This window comes from Natator depressus, chromosome 3 (genome assembly GCF_965152275.1).
Source record: "Natator depressus isolate rNatDep1 chromosome 3, rNatDep2.hap1, whole genome shotgun sequence".
NCBI lineage: Eukaryota > Metazoa > Chordata > Testudines > Cheloniidae > Natator > Natator depressus.
Window position 1 is genome coordinate 207135954 of NC_134236.1, and position 16595 is coordinate 207152548.

General features: G+C 50.5%; 1 protein-coding gene across 2 annotated transcripts in view; it reads right to left on the minus strand.

Moving 5' to 3' along the window:
* Nucleotides 1-16595, minus strand: part of PPP2R5D (protein phosphatase 2 regulatory subunit B'delta) — a 52132-nt gene that overhangs the window by 11883 nt on the left and 23654 nt on the right. For both annotated transcript variants that reach the window (XM_074949804.1, XM_074949805.1), the window contains exons 7-13: nucleotides 15734-15864; nucleotides 15243-15302; nucleotides 14145-14253; nucleotides 12835-12888; nucleotides 9010-9180; nucleotides 5304-5431; nucleotides 2792-2893 (exon numbers count right to left, since the gene is read on the minus strand). In XM_074949804.1, the coding sequence (XP_074805905.1) occupies nucleotides 2792-2893; nucleotides 5304-5431; nucleotides 9010-9180; nucleotides 12835-12888; nucleotides 14145-14253; nucleotides 15243-15302; nucleotides 15734-15864 (755 nt within the window). The remainder of the gene's footprint in view (nucleotides 1-2791; nucleotides 2894-5303; nucleotides 5432-9009; nucleotides 9181-12834; nucleotides 12889-14144; nucleotides 14254-15242; nucleotides 15303-15733; nucleotides 15865-16595) is intronic.

A 16595-nucleotide genomic window follows, 5' to 3' on the forward strand; every position in this document is an offset into this window, starting at 1 on the left:
CCTGCTTTCCTACCTCACTCCAGGTCCCTGTTCCTAGACCCTACCTCTGATGCTGACTCCGGCTCCAGCCCTCAGCTTGGCACCTGGCTCCACCTTGGCGCCTGGTTCCACCTTCAGCTTGGTGCCTGGCTCCAGATCTAGCCCTGGCCCCTGGCTTGGTGCCTGGCTCTGGTCCTGGTTCCAGTTCTAGGCACCTGACTCTAACCATTAGGCATGACTGCCCATACCCTGGTCCCTGTATGCCTCACCTAACCAGTCCCAGTCTCCTTGCCCAGCAAGTCCGAGTTTCGTCCCTCTGGACTCTCCATCCCAGGTTCCCCCACAACCAGTCCCAGTCTCCTAGCCCAGCATATCCCGGTTCTCCTTCCTCCTGGCTCCTCATCCAGGCTCCTTCCCCACTCACTTACAGTCCCAATCTTCTTCCCTGGGCTCCAATTTCAGCGTCCCCCGTGTCCGTTGCCTTGTCTCTTTGTCCCAATCTCTTTGCCCAGCTAGTGCTAGTTCTCCCCTTGCAGCCCGGCTCTTTGTCAGGTCTCTCTCTGCTCCAACTCCCTCATGGGTCCTCAGCCCCAGTCTCCCCCTGGTTCCTCATTCAGTCTCAATCCCCCCTGATACTGGCTCCCAGAATCCCAATGCCAGTCTCCCCCTAAGTACTGGTCTCCTTGCCCAGCCAGCCCCAGTTTCCCTCACCCTAACTTTCAGGCCCAGTTTCCCTCTCCCCACCCCTGCCAGACTCCAGTCCCAGCCTCCCCCTCAGGGTCCTTGTCCCAATCTATTCTCCCCACTACTTTGCTGGTCTGGCTCTTGTCCCTTCTGCATTGGAGTCAGCCAGCTCTCATCTCCACACTGCCTGGGCCCAGCAGCCAGGGGGTCATTAAGAGCACAGGAAAGAATCTCCCTGCTCTCAGTCCAGTGCCTGGACCCAGCACAGCCCAGAGCTGCAACTGCAGGGAAAGTCCTGCTCAGCCCTGGGCTGAAGCATGCCCAGTGTAGATCGAATCCTTGGGGAATTTAGCTGTGAAACTCTTGCACATCTCTACTCGACAACTGGGTAAAATTTGGGCAGATTTTCACATGGGATCTCAAGAGGCATATCCCTGCCACAAAAGTCACCTCCTGCCACATTTCAAATCGCTGCTCCAAAGCGGGGGGTTGGGAGGGGGGGCAGAAGAATACAGCTTTTCACAGACCAGGCTGTCAGAAATTTTTAACATGAGCAAAACAACGTAGTTCCATGCTTCTATACATTTTATGTTCTCTGACCAATTTTGGCTGAAATTTTCTAAAACCATGCAGTCAGAGCCAGACCCCCTGCATGGAAAATGTCAGCCGGAACAGTTAAAGTGTGGAAAAGTCATAAGTTAATGAAAACAAGGTGTTTTAGGGTGTGTCTACTACTGCAGCTCAGACTCCCACCCAAGTACCTCCATGCAGGTGGCTGGGCGAGTTTGTACTTGGGTGGCTTGCCTGAGCTGCGGCCACGCTGCTGTTTTGAGTTCACTAGCTGGAGCAGAGCAAACAAGTCTGTCTATCTGCACTGGAAAGCACCTCCCAGCTGCAGTGCAGACATACCCTTAATGCAAAGTGCTGGGCAACCCCACCTACATTACAGATATATTCCTTCTAACAGCAACAGCCCTAGTATGGACCCTTGGGAAACCCTCACTGTCATCAGCTTTCAGTGTGACAAAGTTCATTTATCCCAGCTCTTTGTTTTCTCTCTCTTAACCACTTTCTGATCCATGACGGAACTTTACCTCTCAGCCCAGGGCTACTTTGTTTCCTTACTAGCCTCCTGTGAGCAAAATAAATGATGCCATCCTGTTCTTTATCCACTGTTCTTCTGATACCTTCAAAGGGCTCTGCTAGGTCAGTGAGGAACAACTTTCCTTGGCAGACGCCATGCAGGCCTTTCCTCAGCCTATCCTGTTTTACTAGGTATTTTTTATTCTAGTTTCAACCTACTTACCAAGTACCAAAGTAAGGCTCGCAGGGCTGTAACTACCCCCAGAGACATTTTAAAAATAGGTACAATATTTGTTACCCTCCAGTCCTTGGTACACTACCTGACTTTAACAAGCATGTACGTATTAGCAGCTCAGCCACTTCATTCCTACATTCCTTCACAATTCTTGGATGTATCACTAGGGGCTGGGGACCAGAGCCCCTTTAATTGATCAATTTATTCCAGCACCTCCTCTTTTGACAACTAACCCCAGACAATTCTTTATAATATGAGAACAGCAGATACCTCCCCAAATGTCCTCTGTAGGGAAGGCTGCAAAGAAATCATTATGGCCCCAATTCAGCAAAACCGTTAAGCAGAGACTTAATTTTTAAGCATGTGCTTAGGTTCCATTGAAGTCAATGGGAGACAAGAAGGTGCTTAAATGCACTGCCGAATCAGGGCCTTCGTTTCTCTGCAGAGTCCTTCTCCTCCTCCACTTCTCCCTTTGTTCTGTGATGGCCCAGCAAACCCACCAGTTCTGCCACAGGCTTCCTGCTTCTGATAGACTGACAGGATTTCTCAGTTGTTTTTAGCTTTTTGCTCTTCGGTGTCCACCTCTGCCATCCTAATTTCCATCTCACTTTTTTCCTGCTTTCATTTATACTCCTTCCCCTTGGCTTCCCTAGATTCTGAACAGTCCCTGTTTGACCTGAGCAACCACTTAAACCTGACTGCTAACCGTACTGGCTTTTAACTTGCCTCCAGGACTTTCACCACATGGTCAAGGAAACTCAGATATTAGTTTAAGTCAGCTGTAGGGAGGCACCTGCCCAAGCTACTCACTTCTGTTTCTCTGCCTTGTATTGCTGCGTGCAGTCATCAAACAGCTTCTGGTTCATCTCCATGAACAGCTTCAGGGCATTGTAGATCAAGCCATGGATCGTCCTGCAAAGAAGATGGAAGAGGGACACTGGGTCACAGGTAACATCAAGGTGCCTGTCCCTTATCCTGTTGGGAGGGAGAAAGACATCACTTCTGCTTGTGAGAGCTTGACCAGAGCCCTTCCTGTGGTCCCAGTACTCAGTGTGAAAAGAACTGAGACCTGAATCCATTTGATTATTCCACAGGGTGAGGGAGCTCTCTTCACAGTGACTGGGGCTCAGTTCAATGGAGCCGTAACTAGTAATGCTGCTGCGTTGGTGGTTCCCAACACAGATGTCAGCAGGAAATCAGCATTCAAGCCTCCAGGGCCTTTCCTATTGGGCATCACATAGTCGAAGAAGCTAGAGATGGAAGAAGCTGGGGGACAGCTTGGGGATTTTCCCTACAGGGCTTTGTTCAACACAGTTTTAAAGCTGCATGTGATGGCGGTTTGCAACGTACCAGCCGGATTGTTTGATTTCCCCACATGGCTTCACTCCATTAGCTCAGTTACTGTGTACAGCAGCCGCTGCAGCAAACTGGAACGTACACCACCTCTGAAGGAGGGGTACTTAATAGCAATTTGGAACCGGGAACTAGCGCTCCGTGCACTGAGAGAGCAAGCCACCTCCTCCTCTGGTGTCAACGATGCTTGCATTGTGTCATGCCTTATTCACACTACACCGTAAGCTCCTGGGGCAGGAACTGTCTCTTGTCTGAAAGTGCCCTGCCTGTTTGTGGTGCTGGGAAATCAGAACACAGATTGGAATCATGCCCAGAAGCAGCATGGGCTAGTAACACAAGGGCTGGAAGTCACGCAGTCTGGCTCCTGTAAGTCACCTCACCTCTCTGTGCTCCCTCCTCAGCCAGGAAAGAGGACTCAGGATGCTAATTGCCTTTGGGAACAGTTTGCAATAAAGGGATAGCTCCTCAGTGTTATTTTTTGACACACAAAGTGACTGAGTTGGGGGAAGGAAGGGGAGAACTTCTGGGTCCCTCAGCCCATTCTGGGAAAGCAAGGGTGGCAGTGAGAAAGCTCTGAGGGAAAGCAGGACTAGTAGAAAAATACCATCACAAACTGGAAAGAGGCAGAAACAAAGTACAAGAGCTATCCTGTGCTGCTCCTGGGAAAGTACCAGGAGAGAAAGGCAGACAAAGGAGGGGGAAGATTAGACAAATGAGAAAAGAAACCTCAGAACCACTGGAAATGGCTCTGTCAAGTGGTGCAAAGCACATTTCTGAATCATGATGGGAGAAAGGTGGGCCAAACTACATGAAGAAGTGCATGCGTGAGAAGTACTGGTGTGAAAGCCAAGGCCACAGTTACTATTTCCTTTCCTGTTGGTGAGCTTAACATTTACCCTGCCCCTTAAGGTGAGCTGCAAAGGGAACAGTTAGGTTTGTGCCTCTTTCTGATTCTTTATGGCGAAGAGGCGAGCGAAAGCAGAAACAGACAATGGTGCAATAGTTTGCAAACAGTTTTTATTCTGCAGCCAATTTCTCTGTATTACAGACACACTGAATTCCAGCTCCGTCAAGCTCCCTCTAAATTGTATTAAAAGTGCTCCAGTTTTGCCTCTTTCCAGTGTACAGAGAAGGCCCGGGGCAGGGGGAGGGAGGGCTTTCCTGCCTTCTCCCCCCCACAGAAATATCAGGAAATGCCCCCTCCCCAGGCTTCAGAGCCCAAGCCTGAACATTTACACAGCTATTTTTAGCGCTGTAGGGCAAGCCTAAGCTCTGAGACTTGCTGCCGCAAGTTTCTGCTGGCCCTGCAAACGTACCCCCAGGGGTCTCAGATGTGTGGTGTGAGCTTCCTAAGTCATTCACCCAAGCAGCAGGGGGTTCAGTCTTTTAACTCTCTTAACCCCTATTTAACTGAAACAGCTAACAACAGCTGGAGGAAGAGCTGGGTGGTGGGAGGGTCACATGAGGATCTGGGGCCAAGCACCAGTGTGAAGACATTTGCAGCAGTACAACTGCCCTGCGGGTTGTGCTCTCTCAGTGCTCTCTCTGTTACCTGGCAGCTGGAGACACCAGACCAGCACATTCACCAGTGCCTCTGTTCAGCCCTGCAGGCCGCAGCGCTCCGTGGCTTGTGAAACTGGGCTAGACAATCCCGACACACCTACCAGTCAGACTCCAAGGGCTAGAGATATCAGTCATCTAACGGACTGGGTTGGCTGAACAGCCACCCAAAATGACACATTCAGGCCCAGGCTGCTGTTGTCTCCTTGGGCCTTTCAGATCTAGTACACCCATCCCCTTGGTATCTGAGCTCCACGCCTCCTCTCTGCCCCAAAGCCACGAGCAGCACCACAATGTGCCACCGCAGCCGTGTGCTAACAGCGCCCCTGCAGCCAGCAGCAGGCTTGCGCGATCCTGGATGCCCACTCACTCATTTCTAATGGCCCCCGGACACACAGAAAGGACCTACTTGTTCCAGTGACTCTTGGAATTCTTGTAGAGCGCCGGGAACATGATCGGGAGGATTTTGGCTGCGTTGTCGCTGATCAGGCTCATGATGTACTCATTGTTCCAGTAGTACAGCGCTCGCTCTGCCACCTGCAGGGGGAGGGAAGCAGATCTCTGTATAGGCTCCTTGCAGACAGGTCATAGGGTGCACGTGAGAATTCCACTCATCGCCAACCAGGCAAAAGTTCTGGCTTTACCCAGCCAAGAAATCAGACTCGACAGTGCTCCGGCTGCGGAGCTTGTCTTTGCCACCTCTGGCAATGGTCCTCTGCCTGGAGAGACCCATCCCTTGTTTTCCGGTCTTTCCTAGTTTACATTCTGCTGCATTTACACCAAGAGCTCCTCCTCTCCGTGTGCAGGTAGGGTCCTCAGGGCTATGCCTTGGGTAGCCTCATTTGGTCACATGGCTTCAGCTGCCATTGTTATATTGATGACTCTCTTTTCAGTCACATCTCCAACAACTCTTCCTCGTACTGTCCAGCCTCCAGCCAAAGCTCAACAAGGGCTAAAAATGGAGTTCTTTCCTCCCTGGAATCTCCCCTCCCCGCCCTGTCCAACAGGGGCATCCCTCTGTGTTCTCTCTTCCTCTTGACCCTCCAAACTGACATCACTGCTAAGCCTGGTCAGTTTCTCTCCACTACTGTCTGTCCCCAACTTCTTGTCCAGGTCCTGACCATGTTTCACCTCCCTCACGGCAACTTCCTTCCCTTCAACCTCACTCTCTTCAACCAAAAATACTGTCAAAACCTTTTCCCCTGCCTGCTTCTCTGACCACATAAGACCCTTCTGCAAATCTCTCCCAAGGCTCCCCTTTGCTCTCTGTACAAAACTCAAGTCCCTTGTCTTCACCTTTGGGTTCTTGCACAAATTGGCTCCCACCTTAATGTTCTTGTCTCTCTCTGCTCCCCGGACCACCTTCCATATAGCTCCCGAGGCTAAGACTCCTCCCTGACCTGCTCCCCAGTTCCTTTACCCTCTCCCCTTTATGCTATGCCTTTACTGCACACTTAACCCTGGTGACTGGCACTCGGGTCTCAGCACTGGGTTAGCCTACCCGGAGTCTGAGGATCCCCACTGCAAAGGCCCATCTGTGTTACTGTGTCCCCACTATTTCTGCACTCGCCCGTGTGTGTCTGGGGAGATATCCCATGGTTCTTTATCGGAGACACTCTATGATTCTGTCAACTGTGGGAGAACCTGTTGGTCCTTCAGTGGGACTGTGGGAATGGAGTGGAGGACTATGTTCCAGCTCGAGTTAAAGCAGAGCTCAGGTTCTAACCCACCCCTGGAGGTGGGTAAGCTAAGCCCAGGGTTAAAGCACCTCCAATCCCTGTGTGGCTGTATGGGGACTCTGGGCTAAAAGTCACGTAAGGGCCTGGGTTAACTGTGCCGTAAAAATTTATCCTATGAGGGCACTTCAGCAACAGTCCTCACCCTTCCTTCAGTGAAGAGAGAAGAAACCTTCTCTCTCAAAAAACCCCAAATGCAAAACAAAGCAAGCCTGTGGCTCTATCACGCCAGGTCCCTGCCCATTCTCCCTGCATGTCCCTGCTCAGCTGCAGAGTCATAGATTTAAGGCCAAAAGGCAACATTGTGATCATTGGGCCTGACCTCCTGTAAAATACAGGCCATAGCATCCAGTAATTCCTGCTCTGTGGTTGAGCTGGAGTATATCTTTTAGAAAGACATCTAGCCTTAAGACTCCAAATGATGAGGAATCTACCACACCCTTAGGTAAGTTGTTCCAATGGTTAATTACCCTCACCATTTAAAAAAAAAAAAAAAAAAAAAAAGAAGAAAAAAAGAGCCTTATTTCTGGTCTGAATTTCTCCAACTTCACTTTTGAGCCATTATATCTTGTTATGCCTTTGTCTGATAGATTAACAAGCCAGCTATTAGACACCTCTTCCCCACAGAGGCACTAGACTATGACCAAGTCACCTCAAACTCTCTGATAAGGTAGTCTCTCGCTGTAAGGCAGTGTTTTCCTCACAGATCTTTATTTTCATAGCTCTTTTCTGAACCCTCTTCATTTTTTCAATATTACTGGACACCAGAATGGGACACTATATCCCGGAATGGTCTCACTAATTCTGTCCATATGCAGAGGTAAAACCACCTTCCTACCCCTCCTCAATATTCCCTGCTAATACAGCCAAGAATTGTATTAGCCCTCTTAGCCCACAGCACTGCACTGGAAGCCCATGTTCAGACGGATTTCCATCATGTCCCTAAGTCCTTTTCAGAGTCCATGCTTTCCAGGATACAGGCCCCATCCTGTCAGTGTGGCCTACAGTCTTTGTACCCAGCATTTGGCTGTATTAAAATGCATGTTGTTCAGGTGACCAAGTGGTCCAGATCATTCTATACAATTGACCTGTCCTTTTCTTTAGTTACCACCCCACCAATTTTTAGGTCACCAGCCAGCTTTACCAGAAATGATTTTACGTTTTCTTCCAGATTGTTGATAAAGATGTTGAATAGCACTGGGAAGAGAACTGACTGGTGTGGAACCCCAGCTGATGATTCCATTTACAATTGCTTGTCGAGATCTATCAGTTAGCCAATTTTTAATCCATTTAACATGGGCCACGGTGACTTTGTACCGTGTCAATCTTCAGATGATCATGTGGGACTAAATCAAATGTCTCACAGATATCTAAGCAATTTATGTCAACACAATTACCTTTGTCAACTAAACTTGTAATATCATAAAAAAAAACCTGTATCACATTAATTCAACAAGACCTATTTTCCACAAAACCCATGTTGATAGGCATTAATTATTTTGCCATCCTTTAATTCCTGACTTTCTTGATGCATGCCTGCTTTTGTGTGGTGTCTACCTACACTGTGAGTTGTGTGGGGAACAGACCACCTCTTTGTATGTATCTGTGAACCACATGTCACACTGATAAACAACAAGAGGCAATGCAGCGGAAGGGTGTGGAGAGGAGCAGCTGCTGAATGGCTCTATCCCAAAAATACCAGGCCTGCCTCTCAGCACTATATCATGGTGTTAACATTTCCACCTTCCCCAGCTCCCCTTGGGTGTCCCTAAAATGGAACCATCAAGTGATCATGAAGATCTTCCATCCTTTCTGCTCTCCGCCTCTTCAGTCTCCACAATGGATGATCTGCTGCCCCCAGAACCAGGCCAGTGCAGCGCAAGGTATCCTTTCTGCGGGCATGCAACACTGGGAATACTCATAAGAACAGAGAGTCTCATTGGCTGATCATCCTCCAGTGCGGTAGACAAGTAGATAATTTGATCTCAAAAGGGCCTGGGCACAGTACTCAAGGACATGAGGAAGCTGAATGGGGCCCATCTCCCCGCCCCCCGTATCAGATCGGCCACTTACGAGAGGCAGCACAACATACCTGCGCTAGCTCCTCAACGTTGTAACACTCAGAGCTGGGGAAAACACAATCGGTAGCGTGGGACGACATTCATAGTCCTACTTTTCCTAAACTATTGGTCTGGTGGCTCACTAATGCCTCCTGTTTTTGTGCCATCCTCAGGAGTCATCCTGATCACTGCTGCCACAAAATTTACCATAGACTCCTCTAGTGATCACAGAAACATGCTCCAGAGTCTCAGATTCACCCTAAAAACAGGACCCGGGTGCAAAGCAAAGCCAGATGGTCTTGCTGAGCCTGGAACCTACCTGGAAGTGTGGGCTGGACACACACTTGGCCAGCTGCCTGAACAGGGGCTCCATGACCTTCACAAACTCGGAGGGCTCGATCACATCCAGTATTTCCTCCAGCTCGTTCAGAAACATCACCTCCTTGGGACTGTGCGTTTTCGGCCAAAACTTCAGCAAGCCCACGATCACCTGAGCAGGTAAAGAAAGGAGCTTAGGAGCAGAGTGCAAACCTACTGGCAGTACTGTCTAGCACCCCCGACCACAGAAACCCAGCACAGCCACGTCCCGCACACAGCAGCAGATGCAGCACGCAGTGCCTGTACATATGGACTCAGTCTCTGACTCACTCAGGTTAGGCACACAAAACACCAGCTCCTTCATGCCTCTGAACTCCACCCCCTCCCCCACAGCTCTGCATCCAGAGACCCTCCACCAGCACAGAGGTCTCGAACTGCTCTGTCCTCCCAGACCTTAGGAGGCACTAAAGAGGGCTCCATCAAGGTATTTGGCCCTCAGAATCCCAGTGTCCGGGGCAGTCCTTTGAACTATACGAGGCAGGACAGGCACTGGGTGAACTCTCTTCTGGACTCTCCTCCTCAACTCGGAAGCAGCACAGCTTCCCTTGCTGCTCCTCTCTCCTCTCCCTACCTTGCCAGAGCCACTGACTACCTCTCCAGCACACGGATCCTCTGGGCTGCAGACCCAGAAGCTGAAGGCACCTATGCCACCCGGCGCCTATCCCCACGTTTCCCTGCAGGCAGCCTGGATAGGATCTGGCTGCACAGAGAGGTGGAGTGCATAGATGCTGGCTCTGACCAGGAGTGCCACCTAGCAGCAGCCATAGATCTTTCTTCCCTGGCTACACCCTCTTTGTTCTGCTCAGCTTCTCATCATTCCCGTCAGCGTGGTGGCTGACAGCCTTCTCAAGCTAGGGCACTAAGCAAGGAGACTACTTCCCCCCTCCCCTGCTCCTTCCCAAGCAGAGGAAAGCTGCATGGGTAGTGAGTGGGTTTTCTGGTAATTTGGACTAAAAAGTTCCTTCTGACCCCTGGCTTTACCCATTTTGGGACTAGCCCATGTCCTAAGGGTTCAGACTACACAGGGAAAAGTGATCATCGCCTGCTTTTCACTCTGTCCCCATGAGAACAAGGGGCCACTCAAAGTGACATGCTGGTGAATAGAGAGCAACAGAGAGAAATTCTGCTTCCAGGGAAATGCAGCTGCCGTGTGGTGCTCACGGCTGCAGGAGACTCATGACAGGGACTGGAGACTTTTACAAACAGTCATGTTTGTTATAGGGATGCTGAGACTCATATGATCCAAACTGATGCTTCAGGGTGTAAACTAATCACCATGGGGTCAGAACGGAAGTTCTCTTCCACATGCAGGAGTGTACCATTTACTGAGTGTAATATGGGGGGAGGGGAGGGGCAGGGGTGGTGTCCACTGTCACCTGAGGCATCAGGTACTGGCAGGGCAGGGATATTGGACTCAATGTACCATAATCTGGCTAACCTATTGTCCCAAAAGGGATGTGACAAATCCACTGAATGCCAAATACCAACACTTGGTACCTTTAAAGTCAGAATCCAGAATGCACTGAGTGAAAGTTTTAGCCAGTCACTTCCAAATCAAATCTCTTTCTGAAACAGATACAGCCACACGCTGCAGAGTCTGCAATTTGAACATTGATTTGGGAGAGATGCATTGCATGAAAACTGCACACGCTGGCTTCAAACAGAATGCTTTGCAAGAGCAGTTCTCCTAACTAACATTGTTTGTAGTTCAACAACCGGGGTTATGAAGCCGAAGTGTCAGTGGATGTTCAGAGAGAGCTTACAGGCTGTTCAGATAGTACTGGTTAAAGCTGAACACAACACTCATGGCTGCAGTGCCTGGTTGGTGCTGCACAACTGAAAACATTTTGGAAACACCAGTCTTTCAGCAATTCCTAGGAGAAGCCTGAAATGCTGAGCTTAGCCCAGGCAAGCAGCCTGAGGGAACAGTAGTGGGCACAGAAGCAGCAGCAAGAGGAAGGCTGCTTGCATGATGTTTCCACCATTCCAAGGGCTCAGCTATGCAGGGACAGCTCGGTGTCCACAGCACTGGTAGTTTTGCCATGCAGTCAATAATTCGTTTCAGCGACTCCAAAGGCAGTTTTCCCTAGAGCTAAGGTTGGGCAAGATGCACAGGAGCTGGTCTTTGCTTTGTTTGGTTATCACTAATACTGCCATTCTGGAGCATGTTTTATTCAGCAAGATTTGGTATGGCAGCTCTTGCATTATGGCTGAACGAAGGACAAACAAGGCAGGGATCAAGCAAACAAGCACCACATGAGGCCCCTGCTTACTAAGGCTTGGACACTTTTACACAAACACAGTGCGTTCTGTGAGGACGCTGCCTTGTCTTCACAGAATCTGTTTGGTCAGTGCCTGATACAATGCCCCTTGCAGTGAGTGGGAGTCCTACCATGGGCACTGAATCAGGCCTCTGCTCACTGATTTGCAAAATTCAGTAATGAGTGTTTGAGTCGTCGGTAAGGATCTACCAAGCTTCGCTGTGTGAATGCACAGCGAAAACCCTGCAGAAATTCTCTGCTTCCCTCCCCCATCTCAGCAGCTCCAATACTTTGAGTAGCAGGCTCAGCTAGATCTCTCTTGCCTGGGATCAGCAGGGCGGTGAATTACCTGGCACAGGAGACATATGATTCGCCTGGCAATGAGAATATGGATGACTTGGGGGAGTGAGTGGGAGGGCAGGAGGAGGCCTATTTCCAGAACATGCAGTATGGGAATGCTGGAGCTAGAATGTGCAAATGGCTGAACACAGACAGGCTCATTGTCAGTGTGCAGCTTTGCCAGCTCAGGTGCAAAACAACCCAAGCTGTAAATATTAGTAATTAAAATGCGATTTCCACGCGTGAGCCAGTAGCCGTCTGCCAGAGCTGAGCCTGTGTAGAACACAGCCACGTGAGGCATTTCTCCGCACTCTGCCCTGAGGAGTGGAGCCCTTGAGCTTCCTCTCACACCCTCTGTCCCGTCAGCATTGTTCTGCTTAGTGTTACTTAGTTTGGGTCTGCAGAGCCACAATGCAGGAAACGCATCTGGGCCCTGTTTGCAGTAGAGCACCATCTTGTGAAAATTTAGTCTTCAGCAGCATTACAACTTGAAGGCAAACTCAGCTGTCAGGATTCAATGTCCCGGAGGTGAACTGGCTGGAGGGGATATGATACTGAGGCTCCAACAGCTCAGTAAAACAAAGCCCAGCCCCTCCACAAGGGACAGCTCACCCAGGCTAAACAGACCTTTCTGGTCTCCAGTTTCCACACCCTCGCCCGTAGTCTTCCGACCAGCTCTAGGGGGTTTGGATTGAGATCTCAAACACCTGCACTTCTCTATCAACTCTTGCTGGTTTCTTCGGATGTCCAATTCCCAACCATCTTCTCATGGCAGAAGCTGTGTAGCCAGAAGGGGAGCTGCCACGGGAGAGAAGGTCTTTGCATGCTTTGCATTCTGCTATAGCAGGACTGGAATCACACAAGACAGACTCACTCCAAGCTGTGCTCCACTTGCTCATGTCTTGTTTCCAAACTGAGCCTGGTCAGACCCCCAAAGCCTGCCTGGCTGTGCATGATGAGACTATCTAGTCCTGCCCTGTGCTTGTGACATGTCAGATGACCGATACCCCTCTGCAGGCCAGTTCCAGTGAGTGAACAAATCCAACTTATGCCAGGTCTCTCTGGAGTGGGGTCAGAGTAACTTAGCTGCTAAAGTGTCCAGAAATGATCTTGTGATGTGAACTGGGGCCATGGCTGACATGACAAAGCCAAGCAAGGGCACTCACCGGTTCTGTCAGGCTGCTGTCTTTCTCCAAGAACTGCACAACACAGTATGCCAACTGCAAGGAAAACACAGCCCAGTTAGAGCGCCTCTCTTGGCTAAGCAGACGGCAAGCGGCAAGCACACAAGGCATCAGCACTTACCACGGCCCTGGCTGCGTGCCAGGTCAGACCTGCTCCAGCGTGTGTGCCTGGCAACCTGCAGCAGCTCAAGGAATGTATAAGCCCCAGTGACTCATAGCGAATGGTGAGCTTGTCTCCGTTAGGCCAAGCAGAAGAACCCTGGGCTTTGGGAGCCAGAAGCCCTGAGTTCTGTCCCTCATGTTGCACCAGCTGTTGTTTGTGGCCAAATGTTCACAACAAGCAGGCAGCACACTAACGAATCTGTGGCTACAGACAGGTAGATTAATAGATTCTAGGGCTGGAAGGGACCACTGTGATCCTTTAGTCTGACCTCCTGTATAACACAGGCCACAGGACTTCTCAGAATTAATTCCTGGGTGAACTCGAGCAGATTTCTTAGAAAAACATCCCATCTCCATTTAAAAATTGCCAGTGACAAATTGGGCAACTGAAAAGCCCTCCCCCTCTCATGGTCAGGGAAGTAACAGGATGCAAGAGAGCTTCACCATTCAGATCCGGGCTTTTGTCCCATCTTCTCCCTAGATCAATTGCTACACAGGCAAGGACCTTGCCTCCATATCTGTCTAAGTACACAGCACACACACACAGGGGCTGGGCAATGGAACTCAGGGACTTCAACTCTCTGAATACAAGGGAAGCAGTGAGTAGCAGATATTTAAGGATAAGGCCCAAATAGTTACAGGTATTTAGGTGTTCTGCACTCAGCATTGTAATGCCTGACTGATTTAGGAGCCTAAATCTAAAGTGATTTAGGCACTTAGAAGTCAAAATTCCATTGATGGTTGATGGGATTTAGGCTGCTAAATCAGTCAGGCATTGCAACGCTGAGCGCTGCAACGCCTAAATACTGCAAAAACCTGGGCTGAAATCATCCATGAGCTTCCAACAGTCGAGGATGAGTCGGCCTGACGTTCAAACCAGCAGAGGACAATGAACATTCTTACACTGCCCAGGAGCAAGAGACAGCAAGTTAACAGACAAGGGTGAAGGAGGCTGGGGACGGACAGCTCAAAGCACATGCTGAGGGATGAGCGGTACAGTCAGGCGTCAGAGGGGGTGAACGTACAGAGGCCCAGAACCCCTGTAGCAAGATTTTGATAAGTAAAGCCTGGTGGTGGCTGTAAATAAGCCTGAGTGTTTGACCTCTCCGGTAACTGACAGAGCCTCTCACCTGTGGGTGGTAGACACTCAGCGATTTCACCTTGTGCAAAGGTAGCAAGACCCGAATGAGGAACATCTTGTGCTCTTCCTTCAGAGGCAAAGCGAACCCATTGATTATACTGAGTAGGAGAAGGGAGAGAGGCATTATGGGGTCAGGTGTTACTGAGTATGTACCAGAACAATCACAGTACAAAACCAGCCCCAAGCCCTACCATACCATATTAACATCTCCAGGAAGCACCTGGCTTCAGGGCTGCAGTCACTAAGGCCCCAGCCCCAGGGGACCCTGAAAATGTGTCCTGAAAAGCACATTCCCTCCAATGAAGGACCCATCACATGCAGGGTGGGAAACCCCACACCACAGGGTGAGCTGGTCCTTTAAGAGGGTTGGGGCTCAGCTGCCCCCATGCCACACTTAGCTCCAGGTGGAGGAGAGGAGTTCTGCAGTAATATGTCAAGGATCACATGATTAAGCCAGGCCTGCTGGGGAACCGAACCGAGATGGACTCCGGGGTGAGAAGCCCTGGCAGTTATGCTCTACAGAAGAGCAGGAGGACTGGAGTGTTGGAAGAGACCCTGGGAAGGAGATGCAGAGCATGGTTGAGGCTATGGGGCAGAAAGCCCAGCTGTGCAGAGTTCCTGGGCTGGGATTCCACATAGGAGGGACCCACACCTGCCCACCTATGCTGCCACTTGGCGTGGGGATGCAGTGACCTCTAAACAGAAGGGATATGGAGAGACTGTGCAGAGCCCAGCAGAAGAGTGCCTGGGGATGAGATGACAGGCCCTTGGGAAGGAAGGGCTGTGCCCAGACTGGGGAGGGGCACTCTTTACTTGTGCGTGTGTTTGAACTCTGATACCCGAGAAGGAGAAGACTTTTGTAAATAAGCTGGAGAGCTAAGTCAGCTCAGTAACCCAACTGTGCTGGAAGGCTGAGAGGACCAACACGTCTGAGGGGAAACTGAGGCAGCAGATGGGCCTGAAAGCAGATTGGATAAGTCCCTGCTACACCACACAATACACTAGGCCGTGAGGTCCCACCCGGCTCAGAAGCCCTGGAGCTCCTAGATGTGGCAGAAGAAACACAGAAAGTGAGAAATGCCCTTACCTGCCCAAGATCTCCAGCAGCTCTGCAATCCCATTGTGATGCTCTGTTTCATAGATAAACCTGAGAAGAAGGGTTGGGGATGGGAGAGGAGAGGAGTCATTGCCAAGCACAGGACATAGGTCAGTAAGGAGAAGCCTCCCAGAAAGAGATGACAGAGGATTCAGGGAGAGACAGTATTGTCCACACTCCAGGACGTGCTACACAAGAGTGGGTAAGGGATCAGCCCAGGCTCCCAGATCAGCAGAGGGCTGCTGTGGGGCATGGCAGTGGGAAGAAAGCCTTACCACTTCCCACATTAGTCAGAAGCATTCTGCACTACTGAATCCTCAATATCCCTGTAGCACAGGCAAGTACTATTCCCATGTCCAGAGACACGACCTGACTCGCCTAGTCACTGGCGGGGCTGGGAACAGAAGGAATGCTTCGGCTTTGCTTTCCCCAGGTCCTCCAAGCCCGTTCCCAGCACCGCTGGGCCTGGCAGAGCCCCTCACCTGTAAAATATGTTGTTGATCTGCCGCCTCACGTACGCTCGCAGGCCCAGGAACTTCCCGTAAATTCGGTGTAAGATGGTCTTCAGGAAGTCTCGCTCTCTGGGATCTTCGCTGTCAAACAAATCCAGCAGCTGTGGAAAGAGGGATTCAGTTAGTCCTGAGGCTCTCTCCCCTGGACACGGGCTGCTGATTGCACAGGGGAAAGCTTCTGCTCATCAGTGTAAGTATGTTCCAGTTTGGAGCGCACCCCTCTGCACGCAGTGCACGCTGCTGCCTCCCCACGGTCAGCCACTTCTATTGTCGCTAGCAGCTGCTCAGACTCCTGTAGCAGAGCAAAGGCTACGCCAGTGCAGGCTCCCGAGTCCACCTCTCCTCACGCAGCCCAGCTCTAGGGCAGGGAAACCCTTGCTGCTCTCCCAGTCCATCAGGGACCTTCTCTTTGGAAGCAGCTTCTAGAATGAGTTTCAATGGTGGCAACCCTGCAGGTTCCCCCAGCACTGAGCATCCCCAAGAGCTCCTCCAGTGAGGGCATGAAGGAAGGTGGAGCTGCCCAGGCACTGCCTAAGAACGGCCCTCCTGGGTCAGACCAAAGGTCCATCAAGCCCAGTATTCTGTCTTCCGACAGTGGCCAATGCCTGGTGCTTCAGAGGGAATGAACAGAACAGGGAATCCTCAAGTGATCTATTTCCTGTCTCCCATTCCAGCTTCTGGCAAACAGAGGCTAGGGACACCATTCCTGGCTAATAGCCATTGAAGGACCTATCCTCCATGAATTTATCTAGTTCTTTTTTGAACCCTGTTAAGTCTTGGCCTTCACAACATCCTCTGGCAAAGAGTTCCACAGGTTGACTGTGTGTTGTGT